This window comes from Acanthisitta chloris, unplaced genomic scaffold (assembly GCF_000695815.1).
Source record: "Acanthisitta chloris isolate BGI_N310 unplaced genomic scaffold, ASM69581v1 scaffold29951, whole genome shotgun sequence".
NCBI classification, from domain to species: domain Eukaryota; kingdom Metazoa; phylum Chordata; class Aves; order Passeriformes; family Acanthisittidae; genus Acanthisitta; species Acanthisitta chloris.
This window is the reverse complement of record NW_008655943.1, coordinates 5,408-16,411: the sequence shown is the minus strand read 5'-3', so window position 1 is coordinate 16,411 and position 11,004 is coordinate 5,408. Positions and strand designations below refer to the sequence as shown.

The 11,004-nt window shown below is 45.0% G+C and overlaps 1 protein-coding gene across 1 annotated transcript in view; it reads right to left on the bottom strand.

The window, feature by feature from the left end:
• Positions 1 to 5,065: 5,065 nt before the first annotated feature.
• ARFRP1 (ADP-ribosylation factor related protein 1) overlaps positions 5,066 to 11,004 on the bottom strand; it is a 10,306-nt gene continuing 4,367 nt past the window's right edge. Inside the window, exons 6-7 of the mRNA XM_009084130.1 lie at positions 6,720 to 6,820; positions 5,066 to 5,257 (exon numbers count right to left, since the gene is read on the bottom strand). Coding sequence (XP_009082378.1) covers positions 5,170 to 5,257; positions 6,720 to 6,820 — 189 coding nt within the window. The 3' untranslated portion in view covers positions 5,066 to 5,169. The remainder of the gene's footprint in view (positions 5,258 to 6,719; positions 6,821 to 11,004) is intronic.

Sequence of the window (11,004 nt, the reverse complement as noted above, 5' to 3'; positions counted from 1 at the left end):
AATTTTGAGAGGGCATCTGGGCTAGAACCTGTCTGCATGGCAGAGGCAATTCAGCCTGTGTTTCCTGATGGTCCAAATGGCTTTGGGGAGACCTGTAGACAAATACAAGTCTGAAAACAGCCCCCGAGGCTGCAGGTAAACTCTGCTGTGGGTAAAGGCTGAGGAGCAGCAGCAGAGCTGGATGCAGAGGCAGAGCTGACTGTCCTTCATGTGTGGACACTGCCAGGCAGTTACCACCGACATTAACCACATTTTTTAATTGAAAGGGATAATTTTCAGGAGCAGTGACAGTAGCACTCTTTGCCTTTCTTTGCAGGTCCCTACAGAAGTTCTCTTCTTGAACTAACACCACCTGCCAGCAGAGACATCCCAGGATACTGTTCTAAAAAATAATGACATGACTAGACCAACTGAGAACCCTCCAAGTACTTTAATGCAGGTTTCAGCTGAGGAATATTGTTACCTTATATTTTCCAGACCCATACTGGTAGCTCGTAGTTAATCACAAGCACACACTCCTGGAAATCATGATTAACCCAACTGTCTCCTGCACAGCTGAAACATCACTGCTGAGGAATCATAGAATCAACCTGGTTGGAAGAGACCTCAAGGATCATAAAGTCCAACCCTACTGTGGTTACTAGACCATGGCACTAAGTGCCACATCCAGTCTCATCTTGAAAACCTCCAGGGATGGTGAAACCACCACCTCCCTGGGCAGCACATTCCAATGCCTGAGCATTCTCTCTGTAAAAAATCTCTTCCTAATATCCAACCTAACCCTCCCCTGGCAGAACTTGAGTCTGTGCCCTCTTGTCCTGCTGCTGGTTGCCTGGGAGAAGAGATCAACCCCCACCTGACTCCAACCTCCTTTCAGGGACTTCTAGAGGGTGATAAGGTCTCCCCTGAGCCTCCTCTTCTCCAGGCTGAACACCCCCAGCTCCCTCAGCCTCTCCTCATGGCACTTGTGCTCGAGTCTCTTCACCAGCCTTGTTGCTCTTCTCTGGACCTGCTCCAGCACCTCAATATCCCTCCTGAACTGAGGGGCCCAGAACTGTACACAGTATTAAAGGTGTGTCCTCACGAGCACTGAGTGCAGGGGCAGAATCACCTCCCTGGTCCTGCTGACCACACTGTTCCTGATCCAGCCCAGGATGCCATTGGCCTTCTTGGCCACCTGAGCACACTGCTGGCTCATGTTCAGCTTTCTATCTATCCACACTCCCAGGTCCCTTTCTGCCTGGCTGAGAGGAGACTTGCTGGAGATTGTGATGTGTATGTGTAACAACAGATCCTTTCCATAAACAAACTGATGGATGTGCTGGACGTGTGCCAATGATGTTACAGGATGCGTCAACAGTACAGAAATAGGATGATAAGGAAGAAACTAAAAGTAGCTCAACTAGTAATAAAACCACCTACAGCTCTGGCTAGTAAGTCCATTTCTTTATGATGAGTTGATTCCAGTTTAGCAGAGTAGGAAGGATGCTCAGGGAGACAGACCCCAGACCTGCCTCTGCTTGCTTCACCTTGCTCTGAGACAGATGTTACTGGCCAGAGCCTGGACTCAGATGTTGGACTTAGCATGAAGCTGTGTCTGATTTGACCTGGTATTTCCCCTGGCTCTGTGGGATGGGATGTCCCAGCAAGCAGAACAACCTGACATCAGCACGGCCAAGACGCAGATCTTCAGGCCACATGTCACTGCTGCCTTGCACAAGGATGGGACAGGATGAGGCTGTACCAGCCAAAAGTGCTAACTCGTTCTTCTGTGTCTTTCCAGAGTTCCAAATAAAGATGAGCAGATAGCTCACAGACAGCATTGAGATTCACAGATTCACTGGGATTCTAAAAACCTTAGAAGGGTTTTTGTCGCTCTTGCCTCCTGCTGCTGTCAGCAAATTAACGTTTGCGTAGGAAATTCCAGATGAGTGAGAGAAATGCAATCATCTGCCAACGTTCAAATAAGGCAAGTGGAGTCAATGCTGTGGTTATTAGACCCCTTTATCTCATGTACAGCACACTAAAACAGATGATGAATCTGTTTCACCTTGGGAAGATAAAGCAGCTCTTGAGAGAAATATATTGCTGTGAGCAGGCACGGGCAAATAGGTACAGCACAAACATCAGAAATCTGACAAACTGATGGCATTTGAACGTCCTTGCTTTGCCTGAGGTGTGGCAGGGGGTAACTGGAAATGAAAAAGCATTTTAAATAAGTCTGTGCTTCCTGTAAGTCTAAAATGTGAAAAATTACTGACTACATTTCTGGTCAAAATATAAAATAGTTATCAGCATATCATCTTAGACTATCCCACTGGGGATTTTTTTTCAGTGAGGCTTGTGCATTGCCTACCTTAATTTAGGAAGAATGTCTTCACAGAAAGGACACTGGAATGGGCTGTATAGGGAGGTGGTGGAGTCACCATCCTTAGAGACTAAATGTGGCACTCAGTGCCATGGTCTAGTTGACATGGTGGCTGGACCTGATGGTCTCAGAGGTCTTTTCCAATCTGATTGATACTGTGACACCCGCTCTTTTCTCCAAATACTCTTCCATGTCAATTCACTCCTGTTCCATCAGTCTGTGCTGAGGCATCGCTAGCAGAACCGATCAACTCACAGAGACTGAAGCTGCAATAAAACCAGCTGAAGGAGGAAGCCACAAGTGTCCTCGTGTAGCCATTTATGACCAGAGAGAGCAGATGCAACCAAAAACCCCATCTGACAGCAGCACTTTGTGCTCCATTATGGCAACTGCACATTGTGCGTAACCAGAGACCCAAGTGGAGCTTGTGCTTGCACAGCAAGATCTTGTTTCACGCTTGCCGACTTATCAAGCAGAATTCCTTCATGGCAGTTGTGCTGCAGGATGGAGGACATGCCAAAGCAACCCAACCATTGCCTTAATTGTTTTCCTGCTGGGCTTCCCCAGCACTTGGGAAATGTTTTGACACTGTTTATCTGTAGTGGTGGAAAATCCTGACTGCAAAGCTCTTTCCTCAAAGAGGCCTTGGGAGTTGAGCAGCTGCATCTGTCCCCCCCATCTGGTACCTGCTGGAGTACTGCTCTGGAAGCTCACTCTGAATTAGAGCCAACTTATCACTGCTGCTTGAAATCCTCCCCATCATGGCTATCAGAGCATGCTTATAATACCTGTGGCAGCTCAGGCCTGTCTCTGGGAGAAAGACACTCCCACTCTTGAGAACTTGGAATTCTGAGGTCAAACATTGGCTTTAATTTAAGAGATGTGTGCCACAAAGTAGTCTGTGTCTACAATCTGATTTTCCCTCCCTGGTCTCCCAGGGAGTAGGGAGAGCAAGAGACCAGAGATGAGTAGTGGAAAGCTTGGAAAACCCCTGGTGTCTCATTAAACAGACATTTCAAGCTACTTCACTGAAGTGTTTTGTCTCTCAGCAAGGCACTTTTGTCCACTAGTTACTGTTTTACAACTTCAGTCTAATTGTCAGCACCAACCCTGATAACCAAAACAGCCAAGGCCACAAAGTCACCTTGAAACCACTTAGGCTTTTGGAGAGAGCCCAGTGAGAGATAATTCCCTGACAACCAACGGCCACTGGGTCTCCAATACTTCTGTATGCTTGAAACTCTCAGCCCTACATTACGTGCAGCACCCAGATAAAGTGTCACCACCTCCAGGGGGTGAGTGACCTCCAAGGGATCCTCCACCTTCACAGAGCACTCAGGAAACCTGACTGGGTCACTAGGTCTGACTTGTATTGTCAGAATTAGTGACCTGAAGTAATATCACTTCTTGTACTGAGCAGTAAGATTCTGCTCTCCTGTTTCCAATTATCTCCACTAACTTCATGTGCTTAATGACACAGCCCATCTGTCCTTGGGCTTTGACCCCAAATGTCAGTGAGTGACTGATGTTCTCTCTCAAAAAGAAAAACCTCCGCAGAAAGTTGCACGCAGAAAATTTCGCAGAAAGTTCTTTGACAGACGCCAACTAATAATAAATTTAAACAAATAACTTGCTCAAGTACAGTTTGATTAACAGCCCCTTCATTATGTGAGCAAACAGCACTGAATGATCACCACTGTCAGGAGTCACTGGAACAGGCACAGAGCAACACCCGCTGCCAAACCACCATTAAATTCATGCAGAAAGAGAGATTCAGCGAAATGCTGGAGATAAATCAGCAGACCTAGCTAAGAAGGTTACATAAGAACAGAGAACTGCTTGACTTTGAAGGTTGCTTTTCTTTCTTACATTTCAAAAAACTAGAGGGCTAAAGTACTGCTATTTCCAAACATTACTAGTTTGAGACAGAGAAGTTCAAAGAAGTAGGAAGCTTTATTGCATACTGATTTCTCCCTGCCTAGCGGTTCTGCTTTCGGTCTCCTAAGATCACAGAGAGGGCCTTGATTCATTCCAGTTACAGAAGATCCCAATTATTCTAAGGATGAAGGAGAATGCACAGAGATTGGCAGTCAGAGCAAGGCAGTGCTTCTGAAGTCCATGTCCTGGTAGGAATACCCATCTTAACCAGTGTACCACTGTGCAGTTGGGTTTGATGATCTTAGAGGTCTTTTTCAACCTCAACAATTCCAGGATTCCATGACTACTGTGCAGTTGCTGACTTCCATGTCTGCATTTACCACAGGGCAAAGCTACAAATCATCAGACCGACTGAAAATCAGGTTCTAATCAACATTGTCTCTTCCCACCACACAAACAGCAGCATAACAGGGCCAGGGGCACCCTGCAGTAACCACGGGGCTGGAGCAGCAAGGGATCTTCTCAGTCAGGAGGGACAGCTATTCCCCAGGCTGTTCCTTCCCTTCCACATTCACCTACACATTTCCTTCAGGAGTTCCTTCATGTCACTGACCTCCAGCCTGTCAGACTAACAAATTCAGGAATCACAAAGTAACACAGTAGAAAATTAAGTCCTCTGCAAGGATGTGTAGGTTACTATATAGGAAGCTGTCAGGCCTTAACACTTAATGTAAGAGATTCCCACCCCCCACCCAGTTGGAATCCTTGGCTCGAGTTCTTTTTTTAGACACAGAAAGAGAATGTTTGTCTCCAAATTTAGGAAAGAATCAGGTGTAATAGGAATCCAGTGGATCACCTTCTTTAAAGGGAACACAAAACTGTGTGGAAAAAGATTGTCCATTCCTTGGCTGTCTTGGAATTCCTTACGTGATGTCCTTCTTTCTTGGGGGTCGGTGGATATTCCTCACCACACACTTCACCATCCATTCAATCCCTTCATTTACCCCTTTGCTAAGAAAATAAGAGAAGCAGATGAGGTTTTAAAATAAACCAACAACAAGAAGCAACCAAGAACAGAAATATGGCTCATGCAGGCTCCAAGTGAGCTCCTGCAAGAGGAAGGGAAGGGCTCTGCTCCACTGCTATTTACTGGCATCACTGTGCTATTCCTCACACAGACAGACAATGTGGATCTGACTCCTTTTAACTCGGTAAATTCCATCCTTTATTTTCCTAGTGTCTGTACAAGTCTACATCCAATTTAATCACCAACTCTGCGGAAACCTTGAGATGAACAAGCACCAAACCCATGTGATAGCTGGTTTGAGGTTATTTTGCCACAAACCTCATACTAGTTGTATCAGATCTTGTAATCCTGGTTCCAGCTTTCCGTAACCATCTGTGCTGGGGCTGTCAAGCAGGTCACCACATCCTGGTCTGCACAGCTTCCCAGCCAGGACTTCCACAAGTTCAGTATTTTTTTAGTGCAAACTCAAAGTGAAATTTTGAAAGGGAATTCCACACAGATCAAAACTAGAAGAGTTTGTACAAAAGACACAACTGAAAAGGTTATTTTTCATAAGGTTATTATCTAAGAATTCTCTTCCAGTCAGTGCTTAACCATTGTTCTTGTGGTCATTCATCTGCTTAATGGCACTTGATTTGCAGCAATGCAGACAACAGGATTTTTTTTCAGGGTTTAAGAACGTTTTGTTAATTAGTTTGTATGATAATACATATTTCTTGCTACGTTTAAAAGAGAAGAAATCTCAAAACTCTGGATTCAGCACAGGCAGTCATCCAGCCAGGAGTGTTTCCCTCATCCGGGACAGACCTTTTAACTTATGCCAAATAGCACTTTTCACTCACAGAACTGAAAGTGTAACCAAAGTACTGCAAGATTTGATGTGTAAAAGTGATACTGGGATATCAAGAATCTACGTGGGTTGGTCAAGGTCAGGATACAGCTATGCAGGTCTGTTTTAGTCATCTAATTTTAAATCACAGGCACCTCCATGGGAGAACAACCTTGGAGACTGTTATGTTGTCTACATCACAAAGCTCATCTGCACTTCTAAAGAACATGAAAGCAACAGCACAGTTACAGCAGCAGCAGCAAAGCACCACCCATTTCTCTGGCAGTGGTATCAACAGCTGCATTTTCAATTGGCTTCAATTGGCCAAGGTCTGCAAGGATTATATATGGAGAAGGGATGATAAAAGACCACAAATATGCCTCCAACTCCTGCTGCTCTCAGCCAGGAGCACATTTGCATCAGATTTCATAGACAGGATTTACGGATGAAGTTACTGACCTGGTGCAAGTCCAAGGTTCACAAACAAGTATCTGTCAGTGGTGGGAGGAAGCACAGCTCCCTTTCATAACTCAGTAAATCCTGTAGTGCTGTTGTGTGTATGTGACACCTCACAGCTGCCCAACCAACCAAAAAACTCCATCCATTCTCATACTCACCCAGTGAGGGCCGAGCAGGCTTGTGTCAGGCAGTCTCTCTTCCCAATTTTGTTAATGCAGTCACTAAATGCTGTCTTGATGTCAGGTATTGACAGGCAAGTCTGCAAAGGGAACCAAAACAGAGCTTAAATTCTGTGCTACAGGACGTGGTGACCTTCTTCCACCATGAATCCAAGCACATCTGCAGTCCTGCTTCAGTCAGGATGGCAACATGGTGAGGTTAAACCCTCTCGACCACTGATAGAGCAAATTCACCTCTTTGCACTCCAAAACGTTATCACATTCTTTTTTCACCAAAAAGAATGCGGTTTTCAAACAGCAACTGCCACAACTCCCTGATCCTTAACTTGAACACTTCTAAGCAAATAGTCCTGAAAATGAGCACAACCTGCACCCACTCAGGATCCTCCTTCCACCCCGGCCCAACGTCACATGCAGCTTCTGTCGACCAGGACACCACAAGAGCTTTACTGTTTGCAAAGTCTTTTTTGAAGCAGTGTACGTGCCACAAGCCCAGCTGACTCTTTGCCAAGAGCCTGGATCACGTCTCCCCTCAGGGAATGGCTTGGATATGATTCTTCCTAAATTCTCAGCACATTCCTGGCCCTTACAGGCATGGCCACCCTGCACTTGTCTGTCTACATTCAGAGAACACACTGGCAGCACTGAATGCAGAATGTTTTCTGGGGCCTGGTGTCACTGTGCTCTTGACCCCCATCAGGTCTTACACTTCTGTGAGACTGCTGGAAGTGGCTTTCCGACACAAATCATTAAACCTCCTGATAAACCTGGGCATTACTCTCCTGACAAAAATCATGGCGTTATCACAAAAATCTTATTCTTAGAGCTACAAACATGACATAAAGTTGCCCTATGGAAGTCTGAACTCACACCTCCCTGAGCACAAGAAGCAGCTACAAGAGGAATCACCCTTCCCTGATCCCAGTGCTCACTTTTTCCTCAGAAACCTTGAACAAGCCATTTAAGCACTTCAGCTGGCCATGAGCCCACCTTCCCTCCTCTCTCTGCAAAGACATTTTGCACATTCAATGAGGCTCGAATCCATGTTTTGGAGAAGTGTTTATGCAAATGCCAAATCAAACCCTTGTGATCCCTGAGGATAAGCCAAGCGGATGTGAACTCTGTGAGAACAGAAGTATGGAACTCAGCGATACCAGCCATCCATTTTGCAAAACACTGATTCTAGAGAAATTAAATACAGGAAACAGTGGAGATAACCATACAACAAGTAAGCAGGTTTCATTGCTTATAAATAAGAAGAGTTCCTAAGAAATGGCTCGAGAGGAGTTCTAACAACGCCCAAGTCACCCAGCGGCCCCGACTCCATCCGTTGTGCAACTTGGATGACTGTACTTTCTTATGACCTAAGCTGCATTTTAAACTTGCCCTTTCAATCAATGACCTGGACATTGTAGCCAGAAACATTGCTGACATCATTGTACCAAAGCCCTAACAACTTAGTTCTGCAAAGTGAAAAACCTGCAATTCATACAGATGAGCTGTTAATCACAGGATAAATAGTTAATTAAAGGAAAAAAACAAATACTGACTTTAGAGGGAGTCACACTTGGACTTGGGGGTTAGAATTCAGACCAGCAGGTCTGGAAGATGGGCAAGAGATTACTACTGAACAACCATTCCCTATGGGTTTGTAGAAGGTGCTGCCTTGGTCTGGTCTGACATTCACTGCCCAGTGAGAATGGCAGGACCAAATGCCTCCAGGTTTAAGCCAAAGCTCTGGACAAGTCAATTACCCAACAACTGGGAAGGAGGAACAGCTGTGTGTCAGTAATTTGAGCTATTTTTCATGTCTTTGTGGTTTTCTTCCAAGAGTTTAGTATCACTGTACAACCATTTCTCATTCTCTGAATGATGATACATTTTAAAATAAATCTCAAAGTGTTCAAGGCAGGAAGTAACAGCACAGAGCAATCACACTGTCCTTGATTTCCTTGACTTCTACTGGGCAAAGCAATCAGGCAATGAACTACCAAAACCAGGCAGCAGACCAGAACAAACCCAGCAGCACAGAGCACCCACATCCTGCACCTCACCCCTCCTCAAGGCCTTTGAGTCCACTTGTCTCAGTGCAGCTTATGATTATAGCCATTTTGCCCTTCACGTTGTTCCACTGTCATCGGTTCCCTTTCACACCCTCTGGAACAACCATGGCCTGCCCCACCTTCCACAAAGCTGTCCAGCCCCAGCTCTCCATGGAAGCTATGCTATGAGGAGATTCTGCACCACTCACATTACAGCAGGATGTCACTGTATCACACCACTCCTGTTTTGAGGAATGCCTTTTTCCCCTCAGGATGAAGCACAGCAGAGAGGATAACACCAAACTGTCAATGTGGAGAAGCCTTGTTTTAGTGTTTGAGGGGAAGCCACGAACTGAAATCTGGTTTTACAGCAGAGAATGAGGCAGATTATCCATCACTCCAGCAAGGGGCATCTGAGGATCTCATGCTCCAAGAAAAATGTCAGCTGTGGCTTCCCAGTTCCCTTCCTGCCCACCTCTTCAGACACATTACAAAATATTTGTTTACAAATGTGCTTCATTACTCAGCTGAAAGCACACAACACAAGAGCAAAGAAGGGAAGCTGCATTTGTGATCACATCAAGAGTGCCCCACTAGAATACCATAACCCACACTGACCTTTTGGGAGCGATGGTATCCATCTGCCACTTCAGAGGAAACTCACACAACACATGACCAACCATATTTCCATCCCAGCTTCCTCAAAGTCACACACTGTAAAACCTTTTGGCTCTTCAAGGCACAATCTAGCCAGGACTGAACCAAATTCCTTTTATGAAGGTTCAGAACAGCATTACCCAAATTAAGACTCAATGCCACACCTAAAAGTCTATCAAGAAGCAAGGCAAGTTTTAGCCAAAAAAGGTTGGATTGTAGAGTCCTTATCCATTTGCCAAATCATATAATTTTAGGGGTTGGAGTGGACCTTAGAGATCATCCGGTCTCACTCCTCTGCCCTGGGCAGGAACACCTCCCACCAGAGCAGGTTGCTCAAGGTTTTATCCAACTTGGCTCTGAACACTGCCAGGGTTGGGACAGCCACAGCCTCCCTGGGCAACCTGTGCCAGTGTCTCACCACCCTCACAGGGAAAACTTGTGCCTAAGATCTAGCCTAAATTTCCCCTCCTTCAATTTGAATCCATTACCACTTGTTCTATCACTGCAGCTCCTAACCAAGAGTCCCTCTCCAGTAGCCCCTTCAGATACTGACAGGCTGCTGTGAGGTCTCCACGCAACCTTCTCTTCTCTAGGTTGAACCAGCCCCAAATCCCCCAGCCTGTCCTCATGGGGGAGATGCTCCAGTCCTCTTAGCAACTTTGTGGCCTCCTCTGGACTTTCTTATTTTGAAAGCAAAGACAGTGCTGCTGCTTGTTACCCTGTCAGGATAAAACCTGAAGTCTGGATAAAACCTTACAGGATAAAAACCTCAAGTACAGGCTCTTCAGTCATCTCAAGAGTAAACAACCATCAGAATGGAACTAAAAGAGAAACACCAGCAAGGTGGAGAGCCTACTGAAACTGTTAATAAAGAGTCTGACCTGCCTGACCTATGTTCTAGGCTACCTTTTTTAAAAGCTTATTTTAAATCAAAATACAAGCTTGTTTAGATTCAAAGTTTAAACAGCCTCAATTTAAACAAGCTTATTGAAATGAAAAGCATTTTTACAGGAACACTGTGATCTGTCTTCAGCCTAACAACTGTGTGGAAAACAGATAACACTGAGTATTCTGCTGCTCACCATGACTCCTCACATTCTCCAAAGACATGAGGAGATTTTCAACATTCTGGAAATTTCCAAGTAAATTTCCAGAATTTATCTCTAGGTTAGGATGGCAGAACTTCCTCCCAAATACGTTGTACAACACTCTGCTATTTTCAGATGCTTTTCCAGCTCAGGTTTTCCAGTATTTTGAAAAGTGTTCCAAAATGAGCCATTCTGTCCTCAAGTTGTAACAGTTCATTACACAGCTCCAAAATATAAAGCTTGTACAAACCTTTAAACAGCTCGATTCACACCAAAACAGCAAAGACCAACTCTGCTTTCGCAGCTTTTTCTGCAGTAAGCCATATTTTCAAAAGTGGCATTCTGAGTTAAAAGGGAATCCATAGGAATTATCAGAGATTAGATATTTAATTCCCCTACAAAGCACTAGTTCCTCTAAAAATCAAGCCAAACTCCCTCCCACAACACACGTTTGACTCAGTCTTTTAATGAGTTATA